Source organism: Salmo trutta, chromosome 32 (assembly GCF_901001165.1).
Source record: "Salmo trutta chromosome 32, fSalTru1.1, whole genome shotgun sequence".
In the NCBI taxonomy this organism is placed as follows: domain Eukaryota; kingdom Metazoa; phylum Chordata; class Actinopteri; order Salmoniformes; family Salmonidae; genus Salmo; species Salmo trutta.
In genome coordinates, this window is record NC_042988.1 from 32,454,877 (window position 1) to 32,481,016 (window position 26,140).

Here is a 26,140-nt window from a genome sequence, read left to right on the forward strand (position 1 = left end):
TATATAAGCATAGTGGCATAGCATTATATCACCATAGACAGGTAGTGTTAGAGAGAGTAGTGGAGAGGAAAGCTTACATTGTGCTGGTGGTGTAGTTGTTGTCTCCCCCTTCAACATACTGCACCTGATTGGTGTACACATGCTGCACTGGCACCTGCTGGAGCTGCTGCTGCACCTGACACACACACACACACACACACACACACACACACACACACACACACACACACACACACACACACACACACACACACACACACACACACACACACAGAGTCGGTCAAAACACTAATCTACTCCCCCTCCTCCAATTTCCTTTGAAGTGTGTCCAAATATTTCAACCGTAGTCAATCATGAGGCATACCACATCAATCACAGGCTCATTCACTTCAATGGGAAAATGACCTTGACTTGCAGGCTGCTCCCCTTAACCTTCACATTGCTCTTTCCTACCTACTGTGTTGTCTCTGCCTTAATCCCACTCCACTCTGTTACCCACTGATAGCCTCTCTAGGATACCTAACTTCCATTTAAAGCTGCAATAAGTCATTTTGGGGTGACCCGATTCCATTCACATATAACTGTGTTATGGATCTGTCATTCTCACTAAAACAAGTCTTAGAAGTGGTAGATCTGTTCTATGTATTTCTCTGCTTCCTGTTCATAAGTTCCGTTTTTGCGTCTTTTACTAGGTTTTGTACACCAGCTTCAAACAGCTTATGAAACACACTTATACTTGCTTGTTTTGTCACATAAAGTGAAATCAGGCAAACAATTTTTTATTTAACTTTTATTTAACTAGGCAAGTCACTTAAGAACCAATTCTTATTTACAATGACAGCCTACCCCGGCCAAACCCGGACGATGTTGGGCCAATTGTGCAGCGCCCTATGGGACTCCCAATCACAGCTGGATATGATACAGCCTGGATTCGAACCAGGGACTGTAGTGACGCCTCTTCCACTGAGATGCAGTGCCTTAGACCACTGCGCCACTCGGGAGCCCGGAAATGGCGGAGCAATTTCTGCATAGTGCATCTTTAAGTTAAAACTGCACTTAGTAGTGGGAGACTAAGCCAGAAATTCTACCTAATAGACCTACTCTGAGGGCAGAGGCTGCGTCAAACAGGAGTGGCTGTCCTTGGGCTGTGGTGACCGTGGGGTAGCCTCCCATCTCCATCCCCTCCCAGCCCAGCGAGAGCACCGACGGGGACAAGGCGAAGGGAGGGAAGGCCAGGGGGAGGGAGATGGGGAAGTAGGAGGGGAACTCCTGGAGGGTGTGTCCGTCTGTCTGCATGTCTGGGTGTCTGTCTGACGGCACCCATGCAAAGTACTGTGCGTCTGTCCTGCTCTGCTCTGCTGTTGTCCACTCCTCCTCTACCTCTCGGTCTCTCCCTACGTCTGTCTCATCCCTCTCTCTCTGTTTGCTATGCAAACTCTGGAACCAACCAGGAGGGAAATGTTGTGATGTCTCAGCAGGACCAAATGAATACATAATACAATGCAATACAGCGTGTGGTTGTTGAATTATATATACTATATTTAGCTCAAAGGATGGTTATGTGTGTGTGTTTATTTCTGTGTTATGTGTGGTGTTCTGTTTATGTCTTGTGCATGTGTGTGTTATGCATTTTTGAGAGTGTGTGTGTGTGTGTGTGTGTGTGTCTTACCTCCTGAGTGAGGTGGACAGGCTGCAGGTTGGTGACACTCAGCTGGGTGGTGATACCCTGTTCAGTCTTGGCTGTGATCTGGGACGTTGCTTGCACCACTGACCTCTAAGGACAGTAAACACAACACAGATAGATTCACACAGTGTGTAGCTAAGACAATAGCGTCTGGTAGCTAAGATAATACTCCTGTAACATCAGCTCAAACTGGGTGTGACGAGAACGGAACATTTTTCCTCATGCTTCCCATTCTTCCCATGTCCTGACTTGTCCAACACATGTTTCACACTGTACTACTACGGCTGACCCTGTAAAACAACACATTTCACTGCACCTATCCAGTGTGTGACAATAAAACATCTGAGTTACTGTTTTGCCATCTGAGAGCAGTTAAACACCATAGGCTTGAGAGACTAGTAAGTATTTTGAGCTATTTCCGGCCAAGTTCTCTCGGGGAACAGCAAATGCTAGTTTTGATAAACTTTTTCCTCAATTCTTGGTTTGTCCAGAGGTTGTTGCCGTAAAACCCATAACTGCTAAGACTATCACTTCTCATTTTCCACATAATAGTGCACCAATGCTAGACACCTTAAATACTTTACGTCAGCACTATTTTGGCTTCACCAAGTCTTATGATGAGTTGCGAATAATAAACCATTTTTTCTGTGTGGTTTCAAGTGAGTTGCAATTGTTGCAATATCACGTGTCTACCAGGATCATGTTCATTAGGGCATGAAACAGAAAAAAGTCCAGATAGTCACCTCTCTGTTTTAATTCATTTTCTTCTGTTTGGTGCCTAATGAACATGACCCAGGTGTGAATGAGAGAGGGGAAGGGACCTCTACCTGCTGTGCTGCTTGCACCTGCTGCACCACCTGTGTGGGAACCCCAGTCTGCTGTACCACAGCTGGAGGAGGGCTGGAGTCAGACACAGAGTCACTTGAATGAAGAGAGCCCTCTGTGGAGAGAGAGTGAGAGAGAAAGGGAGAGAGAGAAAGAGAGAAAGCGAAAGAGCGAGAGAGGGGGGGTAGAGAGAGAAAGGGAGAGAGAGAGAGAGAAAGGGAAATAAAGAGAGAAAGGAAGAGAGCGAGAGAGAGAAAGAGAAAGAGGGAGAGAGGGGTGTGGAGGGAGGGAGAAAGGGAGAGAGAAAAACAGAGAGGGAGAGAGCGAGACCTGCCAATATGAAACTGTGACTTCTCTCTGAGCCACTACACCCACATATTACAGTACACAACCTCTTCATGATAAGCAAGAGCACAGGGACAGAGTTCACAGCAGTCAGAGACATTCCACTCATTGCAGGTTTTTAGACTCATTTGGTAGAAACGGTGAATCAGAACGGCTCTCTTAAGATCAAGAGCAGAGCTTGAACAGGAAGCTGTGAGACTTGTTACTTCCTCTCTCTCTCAGGCCCATCTAAGAACGTGACACCAATGTAATCTGATTGTAATTTATCTTTAGTTTTATAATTGATATTTTCTATAAAGCATATTGTACCTATTCTAAGATAAAATAATGTTTGCAACATGTTTTGTGTTCTATTTTTATTTTTAATCCCAGCCCCCATTTCCGCAGAAGGCCTTTTGCATTTTGGTAGGCCATCCTTGTAAATAATAATTTGTTCTTCACTGACTTGCCTAGTTAAATAAAGGTTCAATAAAATTTTATAAATACAAATTGTCAGGTTTCTGAATGAAATGCCGCAATAATGTAGCCTGGTCCCAGATGTGTTTGTGCTTTCTTGCCAACTCTTATGTCTGTGTGACAATGACCATAGGAGTTGTCAAACAGATCTGGGACCAGTCTAGTGTCAGTCATGACTTCAGATAAATCAAGTCTACAGTCAGTAGCATGTGATGTGATGCTGAGCCCGGCTCACCTGTGACGGTGACTACGATGTACTGGGGGGTGTTCTGGGCGTTGTTGGCCTGTGACGAGGAACCCTGGATCTCAGCCGTCACATACTGGGTCTGGGGGGGAGGAGCCTGTGTGGGCGCCACCTGGACAACTGATACAGACACTAGGGTTTATTCTTTGCATGATACACATTGTCATAAGCATCTGAATTGATGCATACCTATAAGACATCACTCAAAATGACGTAAAAGTCCATAAATGTGTCAATGAAACTATAGAAATATTTATTTATACATCGCATTTAATAAATGTAATACAACCAAATAAAAAATTATACTGGCAGAAACAATACCTGCTGTCTTCTGTGCCGCAGTGGGAGTGGCTTGTGCAGGGGGTGTGGTTTGTCCTGCTGCGGCTGCAGGAGCCCCCACCGTGGTCTGAAGCTCGGCCAGGAACTGCTGCGTTGGAGCTACCACGGTGTGTGGGGCAGCGGAGGCTGAGGACTGTCCGGCCACCGTCACACTCCCACTCGCTGCCCCTTGGGGCTGGGTCGTCACGGGCTGCAACTCCCCAACGTAGCCTGTCGTGGCCATCACGAGAACTGGGACTCAGACACTGAATATGTGAAAAATAAAATAAAATCTTGTTAGCTGAGAGATCTAGCTGAAGCCTGGGTGCCAGTCTTATTCTGCTCTCTTGCCAATTCCTGACGGAATTATTGTGTTTGGCTTGACAATGACACCAATGTTGTTGGCAAGAGCACAAACAGATCGGGGACCAGGCTAATCTACAATGAACAAAAATATAAAAGCAACATGAAACCATTTCAAAGATTTTACTGAGTTACAGTTCATATAAGGAAATCAGGGGCGTGGATCAGAAAACCAGTCAGTATCTGGTGTGACCACCATTTGCTTCATGCATCGTGACGCATCTCCTTCGCATAGAGTTGATCAGGCTGTTGATGGTTGCCTATGGAATGTTGTCCTACTCCTCTTCAATGGCTGTGCGAAATTCCTGGGTATTGGCGGGAACTGGAACATGCTGTCGTACACATCAATCCAGAGCATCCCAAACATGCTCAATGGGTGACATGTCTGGTGAGTATGCAGGTCATGGAAGCACTGGGACATTTTCAGCTTCCAGGAATTGTGTACAGATCCTTGTGACATGGAGCTGTGCATTATCATGCTGAAACATGAGCTGATGGAGGCGGATGAATGGCACGACAATGGGTCTCAGGATCTCTTCACAATATATCTGTGCATTCAAATTGGCATTGATACAATGCAATTGTGCTCGTTGTCCGTACCTTATGCTTGCCCATACCATAACCCCACCCCTACTATGGGGCACTCTGTTCACAACGTTGACATCAGAAAACCGCTCGCCCACATGATGCCATACACGCTTTCTACCATCTGCCCGGTACAGTTGAAACCAGGTTTCATTCGTGAAGAGAACACTTCTACAGCCTGCCAGTGACCATCGAAGGTGAGAATTTTCTCATGTCGGTTACGAAGCCGAACTGCAGGCAGGTCAAGACCCTGGTGAGGATGACGAGCACAGAGATGAGCTTCCCCTAGACTGTTTCTGACAGTTCGTGCAGAAACTCTTCAGTTGTGCAAACCCACAGTTTCATCAGCTGTCTGGGTGCCTGGTCTCAGACGATCCCGCAGGTGAAGAAGCCAGATGTGGAGATCCTGGGCTGGCGTGGTTACACATGGTCTGTGGTTGTGAGGCCGGTTGGAAGTACTGACAAATTCTCTAAAACGACATTAGGGTGGCTTATGAACATTCAATTCTCTGGCAACAGCTCTGGTGGACATTCCTGCAGTCAGCATGCCAATTGCATGCTCCCTCAAAACATGACACATCTGTGGCATTGTGTTGTGATGATACAACTGCACATTTTACAGTAGCCTTTCACTGTCCCCAGCACAATGTGCACCTGTGTAATGACCATACTGTTTAATCAGCTTCATGATATGCCACACCTGTCAGATGGATGGATTATCTTGGCAAAGGAGAAATGCTCAATAACAGGGATGTAAACAAATTTGTGAACAAAATTTGAGAGAATTAAGCTTTTTGTGTGTATGGAACATTTCTGGGATCTTTTATTTCAGCTCATGAAATATGGGACCAACACTTTACATGTTGTGTTTATATTTTTGTTCAGTGTAGCTATAGATAGTAATTGTTACATCGTTGCTTTATCTTTAATGGAGCCCTATCATCATCATCCAGACTGTTCCTTAACGTGATAATGATTGAGTCAGTGAGGCCAGATGGAACCCAGCAGGAGAGGTTTCTTATCAACACCTGGCTTTTTACCGCTGTCTCAGAATCAGAATCACCTATATTCGCCATGTGCCACATACTTTGAATTGTACTTGGTGATATGGTGCTGCTAGTGATAGAAAACATTTAGAACATTTAGAGACAGAATACAGACAGAGAAGTTTAAACACAGTTTACATACATTTTAAACAATTATACCACCGTAATTAATGTATTGTAGCACTGCTTCTAATTAATTCCATAATTGAAATTGCTATACACATGGGGAACTTCTGTTTCTTTACACATATTCTGTCTGGGCATAATAATGAGTCAATTCACTTATGACTGAGATTTCCCCTCCAGAGTGGTACAGCTAGAGAAGAGGTGTGGGGAAGTAGAAGGCTTGAAGGGAAAGAAAGGCATGCATTTGGTGTCCCGTTACCTGTAATGCGATCAGTCATCTCTAATGTGACTGCTGCTGCCACAGGCCAGAAGGCTTTTTACATTTACATTTTTGTGATTTAGCAGACACTCATATCCAGAGCGACTTACAGTAGTGAGTGCATTCATTTTAATACTTTTTTGTTGTACTGGTCCCTCGCGGGAATCGAACACACCAACTGAGCTTCACGGGACTGCAACATGAGTAAAGTGGGGAAACCCGTCTCCATTCTGCTTGTCTATTGACACTGCCGTAAAGCATTGGTGTTGTTTTTACTTTTAGTTCACTTGTAATTTACACTGTTAATGAAGGGGTAATAACATGGTGTCTGGACGAACTACAGAATTTAGGCCACTCTTTTAGAATAGAATATCCAGCCTCTAGCCTTGACATGTCTATTTCTCCCTAAAGTACCAAACCCTTCTCTCACTTGCTTTCTCTCATATACAGAAGACACACTGCTCTGTGGAATTTATAACAGTATAGCAGGCTTACAGATGTGAAGCAAAATGTTTTCAAGAACACTACCATTTTCACCCCTTTTAGCCTATTCAATAGTATGGGTTTTATTGAGTAGCCAATACTCAGCAAATAACTATATATGACCTTTGCTGTTGCCAAAATGAGACGAAGATATACATGTTTGGACAAAATTCAGTTTAGCTCTCCAAGTGAATGAGTTACTGTTTGGAATTAACGCAAATGCCCCCCCCCATATTTCAAGGTCCTTGCCACTGTAATTATATCTGCATAATATAGTCAGTCGCGCCCCTCACTGACACGCCCCTCTTTACATTGCTTGCTTGACTTCACTTCCCAGTGCCACCTTTCTTGCCTTCGTACGGGCTTGAGAACTAAAACCTCTGGCCGGCTATTTCTCTTTATTTACCAAATTACAATGCATCTTTAGTTAGCTTTTTTTAAATCCAGGCTACTACTATCAGCTCGCAGTGAGATTGGCTAGCAGCAACTAGCTAGCTAACGTTGGTTAACTAGTCAACCTCTGTCTCAGCCAGGCAGAAGGACATTTTGCGTTAAAGCTGATAAGATAGGTAAAGTTAGAACATTATTTGACACACGCCACTGTGGTATTCCACGTAGCCTGCTAGCTAACATTAGCTTCGAGCTGGTCAGCAAGCTGCATGTCAACAGCTGAGCTAGCTAACGGTCGTTAGCTTGTCTCGCGTATCTACTACACCCGCCATTTTGTACCCATATCGTGCATTTGACATCGCCATAACAACGGCCTGGGTATTAAAGCGTGATGTCAGGCATAATGTACTCAGACACCGCGTTTCAAGAGACACTATTGATGAGCCAACAAGCAAGTTAGCTAGCTAGAGACGTTGGCAACCAGTTTGCTATAAATGGCTACTGAAACAGGCAAAAGAACAGCAGCATCCAACATAATGTTTCATTTGAAATGTAAGAAGCACACGTAAGCTATCTAATATGTTTAGAGTTTCACCTCTGATTCCAAGTGAATTTCCCACCGGTGTTTTTATTTTTTTCAAGGATTCAGGCTGTTGTTGTTGATTCTCGTTGCTGGGTTCTTGTCGCCAGGGCTACCGTGGCTATGGCGCTTCGTCCTCACCGGGGCAACTGTTGCTACCCACCCGCTTTCTTCCCTCCCCCTCATTCGCGCTGATTGGCAGACAACTCCCAACATGTTTTAAAGTGGTAGTACCACATAATTTGTTGATACAAAGCACTCCATCACATTTGTGAGAAACCCATGTCCAGCTTGAACATGAAATTAAACAACTGAGGCGGATGCCATATCCGGGATAGAAATGTGATTATTCTAATGTCAATCAACTTGTGATTTGGTAGTAACACTGTATCCCAGTTTGATCGCCGTTTTATTTGATCAGATACGTTGAAATAAAATGTTACATTAAGTTACACAATGCGACCTCAATGTCACCTGGTCTGCAAGCATGCAACTTTATTATTGTGTAGGCCTAGACCTAGTGTAGCAAGCTCTTTTAGAGCTGTAGTAACTTGACAAGGAATGCCCACACGCATTTCGATATTACTTTCCTTTACTTTCAACCCAAACCTAAAGGTGTATTGCCAGGTACAAACGGTACAAATATAACAGAACTATATAGCCCACTCAGCCGGTGGTAGAATCACATTGCACAGAACTCACTCTTGGTGATGACATCATCAAAAGGGGAAAGGTCAAGGTTAATGCCAATAATAACCATGTAATTATTTATATAGTGTCCACACTATAACACTTCTCCCCCCTCAATTTAAATCCCCCCCCTGTAAGGAAAACATAAGGTTAACAAGTAAACCACATTAGTGTTTTCTTCTCTTTACTACACCACACTGTAGAACTTCTGCTGGTGTTACGGTAAATGTAACCAAAACAACAACAATAAAATGACAGTCCTTATTTCTTTTCAACTAAGTCTGCTGCTCCAAACAAACACTAACACCACGAGTCTCTCAGTCTCAACTACAAAGTTAGTTTTTCAGGAGGCTTGTGACTACGCTGTGATCTGCGCAGTACTCCTGGTGTGCTACGAGACACAGGTAAGGCATGTCCCAGTGGAGCTGGGTCTGAGGGCACAGGAGCGGGTTGGGTGTTTGTGAGAGAATGTCCATCACCCTCTGCTGGAACCACTGAATGCCCCTGTTCCTCAGATGCTGTTTCCTGTGGGATTTCAACTTGTATACTACCACCCACAGCTGTTCCGTCTGAAAACATGGTCTTGTCTTTGTCATAGCGCAGGCGGAGATGGTCCTGGTGTCTGCGCATGACTCGACCATCAGTCAGTTTGACCACAAAGGAGACGGGACCACTCTGACTCAGAATGATACCTGGCAACCAGCGTTGGCTGCTTGTGAAGTTGCGGATGTAGACAGTGTCATTGGGTTTTAACTGTCTCTCCCTTGCGTGGTGGTCATGTCTCTCTTTTTGTTTCTCCTGCTTCCGTTCCACTCGTGCTCTGATGTTCGGACGCAGTAGATCCAGGTGAGCTTTTGGCCTTCTGCCCATTAACATCACCGCTGGAGCCTGTCCTGTTGTTGTTTGTGGCGTGATGCGGTACTGGAACAAGAACCGAGAGAGCTTAGTAGTGATGGTTCCCCCAGTCATCCTTTTGAGCCCCTCTTTCAGTGTCTGCACAGCCCGCTCCGCTAAGCCGTTTGAGGCCGGGTGAAACGGGGCGCTGCGGACATGGCGGATCCCGTTTCTCCGCATGAATTCTTGGAACAAATCACAGGTAAACGTTGTTGCGTTGTCGGACACCAGAGAGTCCGGCAGACCATGGGTTGAAAACACCTGCCGAAGCTTTTCGATGGTTGTGGTCGCTGTGATGTTGCTCATGATGTGCGCCTCCAGCCACTTGGAGTGTGCGTCCACCATGACAAGGAACATGTGACCCATGAAAGGGCCTGCAAAATCTATATGCAGCCTAGACCATGGGTGGTCAGGCCACTCCCACAGATGTAGTGGCGCGGGCGGCGCCATCTTCTGGTTGATCTGGCACTCAGAACATGATTTAACTTTGTCTTCTACCTCCTGATCCATGTTAGGCCACCAGATGTAAGATCTGGCTAAACTTTTCATCCGGGAGGCACCCGGGTGAGCCTCATGGACCTCATCCATGACTTGTGCACGGCCAGGGGGTGGAACAACCACTCTGGACCCCCAGAGTATGCAGCCATCCTGCACACTCAGCTCCGTTTTGCGCTTTGCGTAAGGTCCTAGTCCATCATCCTCTATGACAGGAGGCCAACCCTGCATCAGGAATCTTTTCACTTGGGACAGGATAGGATCCCGGTCTGTCCACTGTTTGATCTGATTGGCATTCACAGGTGAGTTTGACAATCTCTCCATTAGGAAAATTGTCTCGGGAGGCACCACAGTTGTGGCAGGCATCTCTGGTAGCGGGAGACGGCTGAGCGCGTCTGCATTTGCATTGTCCTTCCCCGCTCTATACACTATCGTATACTGGTAAGCCGACAGTGTCAGGGCCCAACGCTGTAACCTTGCTGAAGCCATGGGCGGAATGCATCTTGATTCACTAAAAAGGCTCATCAGTGGTTTGTGGTCAGTGCATATGGTGAAATGACTACCGTAGAGGTACTGATGGAAGCGTTTCACAGCAAAGACTATGGCCAGACCTTCCTTGTCTAACTGTGAATAACCCTTCTCAGCACTCGTCAGCGTACGTGATGCAAATCCAATGGGTCTCTCTGACCCGTCCTCCATCTGATGAGAGAGTACTGCCCCGACGCCATAGGGTGAGGCGTCACATGACAGGATGATCTCTTTGTCTTGGTCAAAATGAACCAGAAGTTGTGCTGATTGTAGTAGTGCTTTCACTTCCTTGAAAGCTTTCTCTTGTGCTGGCCCCCACTTCCATTTACAGTCTTTGTGGAGCAACTGATAAAGTGGAGCCAACACTGTTGACAGCTCAGGGAGGAACTTCCCATAGTAGTTCACCATGCCCAGGAACGACCTGAGCTCTGACCCATTCTTGGGGTTTGGAGCATCCTTGATTGCCCTGACTTTGTCCTCCACAGGACACAGACCCTGCGCTGTGATCTTGTGACCTAGGTATGTCACACTCTGTGCTTGGAATGTGCACTTGCTACGCTTCAGGCGCAGCCCTGCCTCAGAGAATCTCTTTAACACCTGGTCCAGATGGTGGAGGTGCTCCTCCTCCGTCTCCCCTGTAACCAGGATGTCATCCAGGTACACTGCTACATGAGGGATCCCCTGCAGCAGATTGTCCATTGTCCTCTGGAAAATGGCTGGGCTGGACGCCACTCCGAAAACCAAGCGGTTGTACCTGAACAAGCCTTTGTGCGTGTTGACTGTGACATACTCTTTTGAGTCCTCGTCCAGGAGGAGCTGTTGGTAGGCGTGACTCATGTCAAGCTTTGAGAACGTCTTGCCTCCTGCCAGTGTCGCGAACAAGTCCTCCACCCGTGGCAGCGGGTAAGCGTCTAGCTTAGAGGCCCTGTTGATGGTGAGTTTGTAGTCCCCACATATACGCACCGTGCCGTCACTTTTCAGAACGGGAACGATAGGAGCTGCCCAGCGGGAGAACTGAACGGGAGTAATGACGTTTGCTTCCTGCAGCCGCTCCAACTCATCTTCCACTTTCTTTTTCATGGCGTAAGGCACTGTCCTGGGTTTGAAAAAGCGAGGCTCGGCCTGAGGATCCACGAACAGCTTAACTGTAGTGCCCTGCAGTGTGCCCAGTTCCTCTTTGAAAATCTCTGGGTATTTTTGAATGACATCCTCAGTCACTCGGGTGTGTTTTATCTCACCCCAGCTCAGTTGTATTTTGTTTAGCCAGTCACGCCCTAGTAAACTAGGCCCATTCCCTTTCACCACCAGGAGCCGTGCTCTCGCTTCCTGGCTGTTGTATGCAATGTTCACTTCTAGAGCCCCAAGCAATGGTATGGTCTCCCCGGTGTACGTACGCAGTCTGATCCCTGCCGGTGTGAGGGCAGAAACCTGTCTTGAGCCCCATTTTTGTTTGTAGGTCTCCTCACTTATGACAGAGGCAGAGGCCCCCGTGTCAACCTCCATCCTCATCTGCTTTCCATCTACCTCCACTGTAGCATAAATAGGCTCTGCGCGCGGCTCCCTCACCTTAAACATGTTGTAGGAACAATGCTTGTCCTCCTCCTCTGTGCTCTCTAGGTGGTGCGCTGCTGACTGAGGCTTTGGTGCTGTGAACTTGCCCAGCCCAGTCCGCCCACCCTCTGGCTTGCTCCTAGGACCCCTGCATTTTTTTGCTAAATGTCCCTTTTTGTTGCAATTGTGACAGACAGTCTCCATGAACTTACAGTTGTTACCATAATGTGTCCCTCCACATCTGAAACATTCCACTGCTTTTCCCCTTTTTCCTGCCGCCTCTTTTGTCACCTGATGCACTGCACAACTTTCACTGTTGGCCTTTTGAATATTTTTCACATTACTAGCGGCCATCTCCATCCCTTGAGATAGTTCCAATGCCCTCTTGAAAGTCAGTGTGGCTTCCCCAAGCAACCGGCGCTGTATGCTGTCCTCATTAATGCCACAGACTAATCTGTCACGGAGCATGTCCTCTAACATAGCCCCAAACTCACAATGTTCAGAGAGTTCCCGTAATTCAGCAACAAAGTTAGCAACAGACTGACCTGTTTTCCGAAAATGGCAGTTAAACTTGAACCTCTGGACAATCACTGAAGGCTTTGGATTGTGGTGAGTCTGAACGAGAGCAACTAGATCCCCAAAAGGAATTTCTCCCGGTCTCCGTGGTGTAGCCAAATTCCTCATTAGCTTGTAGGTTTTAGCCCCACACACACTCAAGAGAATAGAGCGCTGTTTAGCCTCATCTATGATTCCATTTGCCAAGAAAAAGTGTCCCAACCTTTCCACATATTCCGTCCAGTCTTCGTTCTCTTCCACAAACTCAGTGATAGTCCCAAACATTGCCATTATAACGCCAACCTGTCCTTGATCCTCGTTAGCGATTTGCACTTGCTGCTGATTGTCCCCGTCGGCGTTTCCGTCCAGTGGCACCTGCTCTCCGTCGCTCATTAAGCTAGCTAGCTAACTCGCCCTGTACAAGTTGATAAAGTTTTATCCTCGTCGCCAAAAAGGTGTAGTAACTTGACAAGGAATGCCCACACGCATTTCGATATTACTTTCCTTTACTTTCAACCCAAACCTAAAGGTGTATTGCCAGGTACAAACGGTACAAATATAACAGAACTATATAGCCCACTCAGCCGGTGGTAGAATCACATTGCACAGAACTCACTCTTGGTGATGACATCATCAAAAGGGGAAAGGTCAAGGTTAATGCCAATAATAACCATGTAATTATTTATATAGTGTCCACACTATAACAAGAGCAATAAGGTTAAGTGGAAGTGACATAACTATTATATTGCAAATGAGTGATCAGTGAATTTAGTTGTCTAAAACAACAACGCTGTATATGAACACTGAGTGAAAATGAGTAGTTAAACATGGATTCTGTTGTCTCTCCTGCTCTCTCTCTCACATTTAATGTAAAGGGATTTATTGGCGTGGGAAACACAGTGAAATACATGGATCTATGTTTTTGGTTGGATATGTTTCTCAATTTCTTTCTTAGGTTTTTGCATTCTTCATCAAACCATTTGTCATTGTTGTTAATTTTCTTAGGTTGTCTGCTTGACATTTTTAGATTTGATAAGGCAGCTAGCTGAAAGGTCAAATATACTTTAGGCTTTGTAATGACAAGTTTAACTATTGCAGTGAAACGTTTTCTAAAAGGGATTGAATTTGTTGTTGCCCAATTTTCTTTTGGTAGGTTTCTATACTACTTTCCTTCCATCGATAGCATGTCATAGTATATGCAGTCCCTTTGGCTTTGATGCCTCATGATTAAATATTGCGCTTTTCAAATAGACTGGGATTTTGCTGTGATCTGATAGGTGTGTCAGTGGGCTGGCTGTGAATGCTCTGAGAGACTCTGGGTTGGGATCAGTGGTAAAGCAATCTACAGTACCACTGCCAAGGGATGAACTGTAGGTGTACCTACCATAGGAGTCCCCTCAAAGCTTACCAGTGACTAAGTACAGACCCAGCGACTGACATAGCTGCAAGAATTGTGACCAATTTTTGTTTGTTTGTTTTGTCCTAGTTATGTCTAGGGGGAAATATTGGGGAGGGAATGCGCTCTTGCACACACACAAACATACACACACACACACATAAACTCAGCAAAAAAAGAAACGTCCTCTCACTGTCAATTGCGTTCATTTTCAGCAAACTTAACATGTGTAAATATTTGTATGGCCATAACAAGATTCAACAACTGAGACATAAACTGAACAAGTTCCACAGACATGTGACTAACAGAAATTGAATAATGTGTCCCTGAACAAAGGGAGGAGGTCGAAATCAAAAGTAACAGTCAGTATCTGGTGTGGCCACCAGCTGCATTAAGTACTGCAGTGCATCTCCTCATGGACTGCACCAGATTTGCCAGTTCTTGCTGTGAGATGTTACCCCACTCTTCAACCAAGGCATCTGCAAATTCCCGGACATTTCTGGGGGGGAATGGCCCTAGCCCTCACCCTCCGATCCAACAGGTCCCAGATGTGCTCAATGGGATTGAGATCCGGGCTCTTCGCTGGCCATGGCAGAACACTGACATTCCTGTCTTGCAGGAAATCACGCACAGAACGATCAGTATGGCTGGTGGCATTGTCATGCTGGAGGGTCATGTCAGGATGAGCCTGCAGGAAGGGTACCACATGAGGGAGGAGGATGTCTTCCCTGTTACGCACAGCGTTGAGATTGCCTGCAATGACAACAAGCTCAGTCGATGATGCTGTGACACACCCCCCTAGACCATGACGGACCCTCCACCTTCAAATCAATCCTGCTCCAGAGTACAGGCCTCGGTGTAACGCTCATTCCTTCGACGATAAACGCAAATCTGACCATCACCCCTGGTGAGACAAAACCCGCAACTCGTCAGTGAAGAGCACTTTTTGCCAGTCCTGTCTGGCCCAGCGACGGTGGGTTTGTGCCCATAGGCGACGTTGTTGCCGGTGATGTCTGGTGAGAACCTGCCTTACAACAGGCCTACAAGCCCTCAGTCCAGCCTCTCTCAGCCTATTGCGGACAGTCTGAGCACTGATGGAGGGATTGTGCGTTCCTGGTGTAACTCGGGCAGTTGTTGTTGCCATCCTGTACCTGTCCCACAGGTGTGATGTTCGGATGTACTGATCCTGTGCAGGTGTTGTTACACGTGGTCTGCCACTGCGAGGACGAACAGCTGTCCGTCCTGTCTCCCTGTAGCGTTGTCTTACAGTACGGACATTGCAATGTATTGCCCTAGCCACATCTGCAGTCCTCATTCCTCCTTGCAGCATGCCTAAGGCACATTATCTTTGAAAGACAGGGTCCTGAAAAAGGGCAGTTTCTTTTTTTGCTGAGATTACATACAAAAACGCACACACACATATACACACACATACACACAAATACACACACACACACAAACATACACATGTATACAGACAAAGTCTACATACTGGCCACAAACAATTTATTCAAAAAGCAACACATTCAGTCGCCATCAATGTCACTCTCTTAACCTCCTCACCTGGTCACTCACCACTAGACAATGTGCAAATGAGTCTCCATCGTCCCCCTGAAATACCATGTTGTTCGCATTGTTATCAACCTATTAATTACAAATTCACGAATCCATTGTCAATTCTGAAATGGGAGACCTTTAACTATGCGGTGACACAGATAGGGCCCCAGCCTTTGTTTGACTCAGATGATGACTTCCATGCTATCTGCCTTTGAAAATGTCACCCGCTTTGCCTCATTCCGTCGCACGCACCCCCTACTCCTTGCTGTGTGAACCCCCCACCTGTGACTTCATCCCTCTTTTTTCAGAGAGAGAGAGAGATGAAGAAATATGAGGGGAGAAGCAAGTCATGGGAGAATAATCAGAGCAGCTGGGGTTACACAGAATCAGCACTGAAAAGGTGTGAAGTGGTATAGGGGAAGAGTTGAAGTTTTACTTGAAAGTAAGTTCTATATAATAATAAACATATGTATTTTATTTAGCGCTTTTCATTACAAGCAGAATCTCAAAGTCACTTTGAAAACAAAATAAACCAGAAACTATTTAACAAAACAAATGTAGGGATCTGCCAGTATTTTGGCAATGGTCACCTTTAGATGATTGGCAGTTCAGAAAGGTAGTATCTTGAGAGGAGGGAGCATAGATGTAGAGACATTTGACAGACAGGTCACGGAGCTCCTCAACGGGCACCTCGTCGTCGTCCACAGTCACAGCTCCTCCTCCGTCGGTAGGCTGGATCTTCCACTACTGAAATGTAGCACATATGTACATTTGTAGTATACTGTATGTACTAAACTGGGTATTTGTGTTTGAGAAAACATGTTCTTGATACCGACATTTTGACATCACACTTCAGAACTGTGTCATCATACCCAACATTCCTACTGTACCCCTGTAGAAGATTTGATCAAGTTTAAATATGTATTTTTAAGATGTTTTGACACTTTATTCAGATAGTGAGGAAATAGACAAGAGGGAGAAACAGTGGGAAGGGTGGACACAGGGATTGAACACAGGGATTGAACCCTGGTCTCCGGATGGGATTTGTATGTACGTGTTAGGGAGTGTTACCACTACACTGTGGCTCTGCACATTAACACTTGCTTTGCATAAGCAGAAATGTCTGGTGATCAAGTGAGTTTGAGGTGGCTGATGACCACAAAAAAGGTGCAGGTGAGGATTCAAATGAAATGTGGGTTTGACATCCAGAAAATTCGTTTTTCCTGTAATCAGATTACAAACTACTCTGACATCATCGTCGCGTTTGAGCAGTATTGGCTAATTATGCCACCTTTGGTCAGTGCTTTGTCTCCATAAAGGTCTCTGGGTTTATCTCTCTCTCCTATCTATGACTGTCCTGGTTAGGAGGGTGTGCGTGTGCAAGTTCCATGTCTACCTCGTATGGCTGAGGACCCCTTTATAAACCAATACCAGGTCACTGGGGAAGTCACACAACACTCGCCACCACAGAGACTAAGAAAAACACCTGCTTCAAACAGCCCAGTCTACCACTGAAGAATCTATTCTCTCTCCTTTTATGCTCACTCGTTCTTTCACCTCCTGGGACATGATGTGGAAAACACTGGTATTAGCTGTGTGTCTGTTAGTGGCTGGGGTGCAGGGGATGGAGCGCCCCACGTATGGAGTGAAGCTATGTGGCCGGGAGTTCATCCGGGCGGTCATCTTCACCTGTGGAGGATCTCGCTGGAGACGGTCACTCGGGAGTGCAGGTGAGGCATGCCGGCTGGACAAGCCTTTTATTGGGTCATTGTGTTTCTAAATTGTGCACATTTAGATTCTAGCCAAGCAGTAATGCACCTGATTCAATTTATCAGTGATTTATGGTTTGCTGAGTAAAGGGAAAGGACTATGTTGGCTTTTTTTGTATCACTGGCTTTGTCCATTGGAATGTATTATATCCACACAGTCAATTATATTTTTTTCATTAAATGTATTGTGCATTGGTCCAAACACATCAAGACAGTAGTGAAGAGGGCACGACAAAGCCTAATCCCTCTCAGGAGACTGAAAATATTTGACATGGGTCCTCAGATCCTCAAAAAGTGCTACAGCTGCCCCATTGAGAGCATCCTACTGGTTGCATCACTGCCTGACATGGCAACTGCTCGGCCTCCGACCGCAAGGCACTACAGATGGTAGTGCGTACGGCCCAGTACATCACTGGGGTCAAACTTCGTGCCATCCGGGACCCCTATACCAGGCGGTGTCAGAGGAAGGCTAAAAAAATTGTCAAAGACTCCAGCCACCCTAGTCATAGACTGTTCTCTCTGCTACCAAGCGTCAGTCGGTACCGGAGCACCAAGTCTAGGTCCAAAAGGCTTCTAAACAGCTTCTATCCCCAAGCCATAAGCCTCCTGAACAGCTAATCAAAGGGCTACTCAGACTATTTGCATTGCCCCCCCCCCCCCCCCCCTTTTAAACTACTGCTACTCACATTGACTCTGTACCGGTACCCCCTGTATATAGCCTCGCTAGGGTTATTTTACTGCTGCTCTTTAATTATTTGTTATTTTATTTAAAAAATTGACTTATCTATTTTTTACTTGTATTTGGCACAGGTGACAAATAACATTTGATTTGAAATAGAAACACAGTAATCTTTGACTTTTGAATGTATAAATTGAGCAGTACTGAGAGTCAATATCACATTTCAACACTCCTATTATAAACTGCATTTTAGGAGACTTCCCTCAGGACCCTTTCAGCTCCCATGACGAGGACTCATCTGAAGGCTGGAACTCAGACTCCCAGGTCCCAGAGGGTCCCTTCCAGCATGTCCAGGAGGGTGGGGTGTTCATCAGCAGGCCAGCCCGCTCCGTCATCTCAGAGGAGATACTGGAGGCTCTCCGTATGTCAGACCGTAAGGGCCGTGATGTGGTGGTGGGCCTGTCCAATGCCTGCTGCAAGTGGGGCTGCAGCAAGGGAGACATCAGCTCCCTTTGCTGAGAATCCACCGCATTCTCTCCCCTCCCATGCACACACATAGCCCTACACATACCTTGTATTTTCTCATATCTCTCTCTCTCTCTCTGTTTTTCTAACTGCTCTCCCCAGTGTTTCTGAGTTAAAGTATCATGTTAACTGTGCAGGGAGAATTTAACCTTATTCTCCATATTGACCCAGTCGGTATTAGATTGAACGTCATGACCCTACCTGCCTGTAAAACAACCTGTGTTTACCTAGGTTTCCTCATTGGCTCACAGCAAAAACGTTATCTTTTTCAAACGCAAGTTTCTCATTGTCTGCTTGTTTTAGTCAATTACAAAACTAAATTTAAGAAAAGTACACGTCTAAAGATTATTTTTCAATATTGCCTCTCCCTAGCGTTCTCACTACTTAGAAAAACGTAATATTGTAGGGCTTCTCTTATTATGCCCTTTTTCATGACAATGCTAGCAGCAACTTGAGTGAGAGCTAGCTACCGACCGGGACATTAAGCTAGCCAAGACCAACAACACAAACAATCTGACTATCCAGCTAGTGGAATTACAAACGGACAGTATGAGCTAAACAAGTTAAATGTGTTAACTGTGATGAAATGTTTTCCACACACATAGCTACGTATAGCCTACTTGGACACCGCGTCCCCACATTTCCCACACCGAATAGTCTGAAGCCACAGGGCTCTTCTCGCAGGCTCTATTTCCCAACGTGAGACCATTGCGAACCATAGGTCGGAATTTCTGACCTGGCTACTACATGTACATTGAACAACACAGGAGTATTTTGGCATATTTAGTTATTTCTGTATAACAAAAAAATCCGCGGGTTTTCCCCCATTTATGGGCGTGGTCTATGGGAATTCCTTATTATTACGTCATTACCGACTGGGACTGAATACCGATATCTTCCTGTCTCTATACGTGTGGAATTTGGCTACCTGTGATGAAATGTGGTTTCCAGACCTCTTTCTCCATTGCTGTTTTTGGATCCTTCGTACTTTTTGTCCATTCACTGTCGTCATTCACATGGCCCTTTAAAAAAAAAATGTATCTGTCAAATCTGTTTTATTTTGGATTATGAACCTGTTATAAAGGTTTTAATAAAGATTTGATTTGCTTAACATTCTGACTTTTGGTATGTTTTCCCACCAGCCACCGATAGGGCCAATGCCAGAATCATGACATAGGAAAACATAGGGCCATGGGACATAATGGAGTTGGCCTATGACATGTGTAAAGCAACTTTTAATTCTACTGAACAAAAATATTGCGTTTTGAATAAAATGACTCATTGAAATGGAGCACAATCCCACTGGAATAAAACACAGGGGCTCCTTTGAGGGGTCAAGTAAGGGAACTGAACAAAACTGATACAATCTGGAAGTGGCAGTGGCCTACATAAATTATTTATTATGTTACCAATACTATTTGCATGTTAAAAGTATATTCTGATTACAATTATTATCTCTCATCTTTTCACTAAATGCAATCTATTAGCTTCCAAAATGTAGGTAGGTATAAGGTATATCAGCTGTCCGATAACACCTTCTGATTGAATGGCTCCGCCTGCACTTTGAAAAACCCACAGTGCATTAAGTGAATGTTGGGAAAAGATCTTGGTTCCCTTCTAAACATAGAAATGTAAATGCAAAACGGAGTCCTCATTCAAAGGAAAGTGTGAATACAAAGAGAACTGAGATATTTTGCTTTTTTTACACCAGAGTTCACTTTAAAGAGGACTGAGATCAGTTATTTTAAAGAGGACTGACTATATGTGAAAACACCCTTATTAAGTAGGGTTAAAATTGATGCGATAGGGGATCGCTGCCAAAGGCAATTTCCGTAAAACAAAGTAGACGGGATATAGACAGATCACAGAGCTTTTTAGAGACGTGTCCACTCCCTTCGGGGCTCATTACACTCCGCTTTGCGGATCATAGACAAGCTGGGTGTGTGAGAAATAGTTAGGTCTACACACATATCCAATCTAGTTTCTGCCATATTGCTTTCACCTATTCAGTCTGATCATTTCGAGTGAAAGGGTGTTGAGCGAGGATGCAAGGGAGGAAGCATAGTTTGGAATGAAATATAACCAGTGTGCCAAACTTCAGCGCACGTAAACATCGCAAACATTAATTCAATGTACAATAGAATGCTGGCGAAAGATGGAAGTTCCGTTATTTTGATGTCTTTCTTGATGACGAGGTAATAGCTCTTATTTTTCGAACCACTTAGTTTTCAACATAACTTACAGTTTGCCGAAATCATATTGATCATTAGGCCTACCAGTATAACGTTTTTAGACTTGAAATAGTACAAGACTTTGAATGTTGACTCTCATCTCGATACTTATGGCTATGGTAAGTTAATTTGCATCATGACATGACAACAATGGTTAATAGAAACCAGATGCTTTTGGCATCATGTGCTTTTGGCTTAAACACATGTATGTAGGCTACACAATACACAGAGTGGCAGATATGTCAGTGGCGAAGACAGTGACAGATATGTAACCAATGTATATAAACCCTGGATTGCTGATTGTTATGTATTGGCCAGTGTAGGAACATCAATCTATAGGAATGAATGAAATTCTACAGTATTTCCATTAAATGTTTCAAGGACGAAATTACATGTATTTTAGTAATTTTTGTTGTTGTAGTGGGGCAGTAACATTAGTAATCTCTAAAAAAAATTACTTTTAAGGAAAACATTTGCATGTATTTAAAATGTTTATGTTAAGCACACATAATATAATTTTAAAGTATGTATTATTTTACTAGGCAAGTCAGTTAAGAACAAATTCTTATTTTCAATGACGGCCTAGGAACAGTGGGTTAACTGCCTTGTTCAGGGGCAGAACAACAGATTTTTCCCTTGTCAGTTAAGGTGTCTATAATAGAATACATGTGGCAAAAACGAATGTTGACATTAATACATACATTTTTATAGCTTCCAAAGTATTTTTTACAACAGTAAGGGAGGGAGTGCCAAGCTGGAGGCACAGTGGCTTCAACACATCGCCCCCTAGCAGTCATCTAGTGTATATATAAATCATTGGCTGTAACACTGAAAAGGTTTGCACGTTACTGTGTGAACAACACCTATCACCAAAGATCATTCTTGTTTTACTCCAATGTTTGTAAACAATGTAAATGTAAACAAACACTGTCTATCCTCAAAGCATGGTTAAAACTATCATTTTGATACCATGCATGGTCAGTCCTTGCATCCATAGCCCTGTCTATGAATTTGAGAGTGGTTACATTTCTCCCTCATCTTTTTACCAAAACAGAGGCGGTTGACCACTTTGTTATTATTTCAATGAAGGACTATAGGCCCAGTGCAGTGATGCTCCTGTATTTTATATATATTTCCACACTATGAGGTTGGAATAATACTGTGAAATTGTGAAAATTATGATAATGCCCGTTTAGTGTAGGAGCTGTTTGAAAAAGCCACCTGACATTTCAGCCTGTTTTGGTGGGATGGAGATTTGACCTGCCTGGTGACATCACCTGGCGTTAAATGAGTTAATAGACCAATAAGAAAGAGAGTTTCTGCCAGTAACAGCTACTTTTCAGTTTGACATTCCCTACTTAGATCACTCCCAGACAGTCCTAGCAAAATTCTTGCTTTATAAATCGCTCTTTGCTAAGAAGCTATGTTGTTGTTGATTATTTTAATTGAAAACAACCACAGTAAGGTACTTTTTATTTGTTACCCAGAAATGATTTGATATTGATATTAAATCTGACTGCATTGGACCTTTAAGGATGTGTGTGTGTGTGTAAAAGTTTTGTCTGTGCGTGTGTCCGCATCTGTGTGTGTGAGAATTCTGAAACATTCATACACCTGCCATTCACCACTCATTTGGTGTGTGTGTGTGTGTGTTTTCCATAGGTGCTGATGGCATAGTGGTGTGAGTAATGGCATGGCCCAGAGTCCCATGCCTCCTGCTGATCCTGCTGCTCCTACAACACACCTGCTTACCTCAACCAGGTGAGTCCTTCACACTGGACTGATCCCAGATCTTTTTCCTGGTAAAGTCATGTGACCAGAAAATTCTCCTTGTGACTATTTATAATCTCTATTTGACACACCCTCAGATCCCCCATTCACTGATCAGCTCTGGGGTTTCTTCAAATAATTTAGATGGACTAAACCATAATGCTGATCTATATGTTTGATCTGATTGTATGTCTATGTTATTAGTTCATTCTTATTGTTAAACACTGGACCGTTTCTTTTATACTGTTTTTCACACTGTGTATTCATGAACTGTATTCTTCACATATCTCATTTTAATACATCTACTACAGTACATTGCATTTTTGTTATACTGTTTATACATACTGTGTATTTACAGTGCATTTGGAAAGTATTCAGACCCCTTGACTGTTTCCACATTTTTGTTAAGTTACAGCCTTATTCTAAAATGTATTAAATTAGTTTTTTCCCTCATTAATCTACACACAATACCCCATAACAATATCAGAACTGAAATATAGCATTTACATAAGTATTCAGACCCTTTACTCAGTACTTTGTTGAAGGACCTTTGGAAGTGATTAGGGCCTTGAGTTTTCTCATGCACTTTCTCAATGCATTGTAAATACACAGTATGTATAAACAGTATAACAAAAATGCACACCTGTATTTGGGGGGTTTCTCCCATTCTTCTCTGCAGATCCTCTCAAGCTCTGTCAGGTTGGATGGGGAGCGTCGAGGCACAGCTATTTTCAGGTCTCTCCAGAGATGTTCGATCGGGTTCAAGTCTGGGCTCTGGCTGGGCCACTCAAGGACATTCATAGACTTGTCCCGAAGCCACTCCTGTGTTGTCTTGGCTGTGTGCTTAGGGTCGTTGTCCTGTTGGAAGGTGAACCTTCGCCCCAGTCTGAGGTCCTGAGCGCTCTGGAGCAGGTTTTCATCAAGGATCTTTCTGTACTTTGCTCCATTCATCTTTCCCTCGATCCTGACTAGTCTTCTAGTCCCTGCCGCTGAAAAACATCTCGACAGCATGATGCTGCCACCACCATGCTTCACCGTAGGGATGGTGCCAGGTTTCCTCCAGACGCTTGGCATTCAGGCCAAAGAGTTCAAACTTAGTTTCATCAGACCAGAGAATCTTGTTTCTCATGGTCTGAGAGTCCTTTAGGTGCCTTTTGGCAAACTTCAAGCGAGCTGTTATGTGCCTTTTACTGAGGAGTTGCTTCTGTTTGGCCACTCTACCATAAAGGCCTGATTGGTGGAGTGCTGCAGAGATGGTTGTCCTTCTCGAAGTTTCTCCCATCTTCACAGAGGAACTCTGGAGCTCTGTCAGAGTGACCATCGGGTTCTTCGTCACCTCCCTGACCAAGGCCCTTCTCCCCCGATTGCTCAGTTTGGCCGAGCTGACAGCTCTAGGAAGTCTCTTGGTGGTCCCAAACTTCTTCCATTTAAGAATGATGGAGGCCACTGTGTTCTTGGGGACCTTCAATGCTGCAGAAATGTGTTGGTACTCTTCCCCAGATCTGTGCTTCGACACAATCAGAGCTCGACGGACAATTCCTTGAACCTCATGGCTTGATTTTTGCTCTGACATGCAATATAACACAAGCATTTCGCTGCACCCGCTATAACATCTGCTAGACTTTATGCATCCCCATTTCCTTCCTTTTATTCAACACAACCTTCCATAGAGATCACATCAGTATCAGTCTTAACTAATGCGTAGGGGACCAAGAGGTAAATGGTTCCTAATCACCACCCTGTTAGTCATATCACATATGCTATGGACCTTGTGTTGTGTTCATTATAGAAGGCAACGGAAAACATTTTGCAATGGAAAACGCATATGAGTGTTTCTTATTGGACAAGTCCAGGTAGTTCCTCCCGGTTTCAGACGTTTTTCGTCTGTTTGATGCCTAATGAACAGAACCCTTGGTGTGTGGTTATGATTTTATGTTTCATACTGATACTTGAAGAGGAGAGGAACTCTGAGAGAGGAAGGGTGTCACCACCTCGCAAAATCTCTGTCTTGTTATCATTTACTGTTTGGGCTTCATGTTCCTTGAAACGCTCTCAGTGTGTGCTTGTGGTTTCAATGTTGTGTGTGTGTGTGTGTGAGGGGGGGGTCTAGGTTAAAGAGGATGGCAATGACAATAGAAGGAACGCTAAACTGGCACAGTTCCTTTAAAGGTGAATGTCATCTGGATTTTTTTCTCTCTTTCTCTCTCACTATCTGTTTACGTGAAACCGCCACGCAACGTCTCCAACTCAATCATCAAGTTTGCAGACGACACAACAGTGGTAGGCCTGATTACCAACAACGACGAGACAGCCTACAGGGAGGAGGTGAGGGCCCTGACGGAGTGGTGCCAGGAAAATAACCTCTCCCTCAACGTCAACAAAACGTAGGACAGCGGAGAGAGCACGCCCCCATCCACATTGACTGGGCTGCAGTGGAGAGGGTCAAAAGCTTCAAGTTCCCCAACGTGCAAATCACTTAGGACCTGAAATGGTTGAACAGGCTGAAGAAATTCAGCTTGGCCCCTAAGACCCTCACAAACTTCTGCAGATGCACCACCTAGAGTATCCTGTGGTGCTGTATCACTCTCAACCGCAGGGCTCTCCAGAGGGTGGTGCAGTCAGCCCAACACATCATTGGGGACAAACTGCCTGCTCTCCAGGACATCTAGAACACCGGTATCACAGGAAGGCTAAGAAGCTCATCAAGGACCTCAGTCACCCGAACCATGGCCTGTTCACCGCTACCATTTAGAAGGCGGAGACAGTACAGGCACATCAAAGCCTGGACCGAGAGACTGATAAACAGCTTCTCCAGGCCATCTCAGACTGTTAAACAGTCATCAATAGCCGGCCTCCACCCAGTTCCCTGCCCTGAACCTTAGACACTGTCACTAGCCGGTTACCACCTGGTACTCTACCCTGCACCTTAGAAACTGCTGCCCAATGTACATAGAGTCATTGAACACTGGTCACTTTAATAATGTTATTATTATAAAAAATGTTTTACCCCTTTTTCTCCCCAGTTGGTAGTTACAGTCTTGTCCCATCGCTGCCACTTCCGTACGGACTCGGGAGAGGCGAAGGTTGAGAGCCATGCGTCCTCTGAAACACAAACCTGCCAAGCCACACTGCTCTCTTAACCCAGAAGCCAGCCGCTCTAATGTGTCAGAGGAAACACACTACAACAGGCGACAGTGTCAGTGTGCATGCGCCCGGCCCACCACAGGAGTCGCTAGAGCGCGATAGGACAAGGGCATCCCGGCCGGCCAAACCCTTCCCTAACCCGGACGACGCTGGGACAATTGTGCACCGCATCATGGGTCTCCCAGTCGCGGCCAGCTGCGACACAGCCGGGATCGAACCTGGATCTCTTGTGATGCCTCAAGCACTGCAGTGCCTTAGACTGCTGCGACACTCGGGGGGCCACTGTAATAATGTTTTACCCACTTTATATTTATATACTGTATTCTAGTCATGGCTCATCCTATATAACTATTCCTTCCAGTTCTCTGCTGCCAATGGCTGGAACGAATTGCAAAAATCACTGAATGGCATATATCTCCCTCACTAACTTTAAGCACCAGCTGTCAGAGCAGCTCACAGATTACTGCACCTGTACATAGCCCATCTGTAAATAGCCCATCCTACCTAACTACCTCATCCCCATACTGTTATTTATTTTTTTGCTCCTTTGTACCCCAGTATCTCTACTTGCACATTCATCTTCTGCACATCTATCACTCCAGTGTTTAATTGCTAAATTGTAATTATTTCGCCACTATGGCCAATTTATTGC

The 26,140-nt window shown here is 44.8% G+C and overlaps 4 protein-coding genes across 8 annotated transcripts in view; 2 read left to right on the plus strand and 2 right to left on the minus strand.

Annotated features, from left to right (window-relative positions):
- LOC115171736 (MHC class II regulatory factor RFX1) overlaps window positions 1-7,877 on the minus strand; it is a 22,476-nt gene extending 14,599 nt beyond the window's left edge. For 2 of the 3 annotated variants that reach the window (XM_029728827.1, XM_029728826.1), the window contains exons 1-6: window positions 7,720-7,877; window positions 3,876-4,138; window positions 3,546-3,674; window positions 2,512-2,624; window positions 1,670-1,774; window positions 78-175 (exon numbers count right to left, since the gene is read on the minus strand). In XM_029728827.1, coding sequence (XP_029584687.1) covers window positions 78-175; window positions 1,670-1,774; window positions 2,512-2,624; window positions 3,546-3,674; window positions 3,876-4,116 — 686 coding nt within the window. In that variant the 5' untranslated portion in view covers window positions 4,117-4,138; window positions 7,720-7,877. Of the gene's footprint in view, window positions 1-77; window positions 176-1,101; window positions 1,484-1,669; window positions 1,775-2,511; window positions 2,625-3,545; window positions 3,675-3,875; window positions 4,139-7,719 lie in introns of those variants that run through there. The other variant, XM_029728828.1, reaches the window with a different exon arrangement.
- Window positions 7,878-8,677: 800 nt separating this feature from the next.
- Window positions 8,678-12,898, minus strand: LOC115171737 (uncharacterized protein K02A2.6-like). Its single transcript, XM_029728829.1, has one exon. It carries the CDS (start codon window positions 12,808-12,810, stop codon window positions 8,722-8,724), a length of 4,089 nt encoding a protein of 1,362 aa, XP_029584689.1. The 5' UTR covers window positions 12,811-12,898; the 3' UTR covers window positions 8,678-8,721.
- Window positions 12,899-16,739: 3,841 nt separating this feature from the next.
- Window positions 16,740-19,454, plus strand: LOC115171738 (relaxin-3-like). The gene is made up of 2 exons (XM_029728830.1): window positions 16,740-17,100; window positions 18,072-19,454. Exons 1-2 carry the CDS (start codon window positions 16,908-16,910, stop codon window positions 18,335-18,337), a joined length of 459 nt encoding a protein of 152 aa, XP_029584690.1. The 5' UTR covers window positions 16,740-16,907; the 3' UTR covers window positions 18,338-19,454.
- Window positions 19,455-20,236: 782 nt separating this feature from the next.
- The window catches only part of LOC115171739 (interleukin-6 receptor subunit beta), a 30,403-nt gene continuing 24,499 nt past the window's right edge, over window positions 20,237-26,140 (plus strand). Inside the window, exons 1-2 of one of the 3 annotated variants that reach the window (XM_029728834.1) lie at window positions 20,237-20,538; window positions 22,237-22,335. In XM_029728834.1, coding sequence (XP_029584694.1) covers window positions 22,263-22,335 — 73 coding nt within the window. In that variant the 5' untranslated portion in view covers window positions 20,237-20,538; window positions 22,237-22,262. Of the gene's footprint in view, window positions 20,539-20,582; window positions 20,694-22,236; window positions 22,336-26,140 lie in introns of those variants that run through there. The other 2 variants (XM_029728831.1, XM_029728832.1) reach the window with 2 other exon arrangements.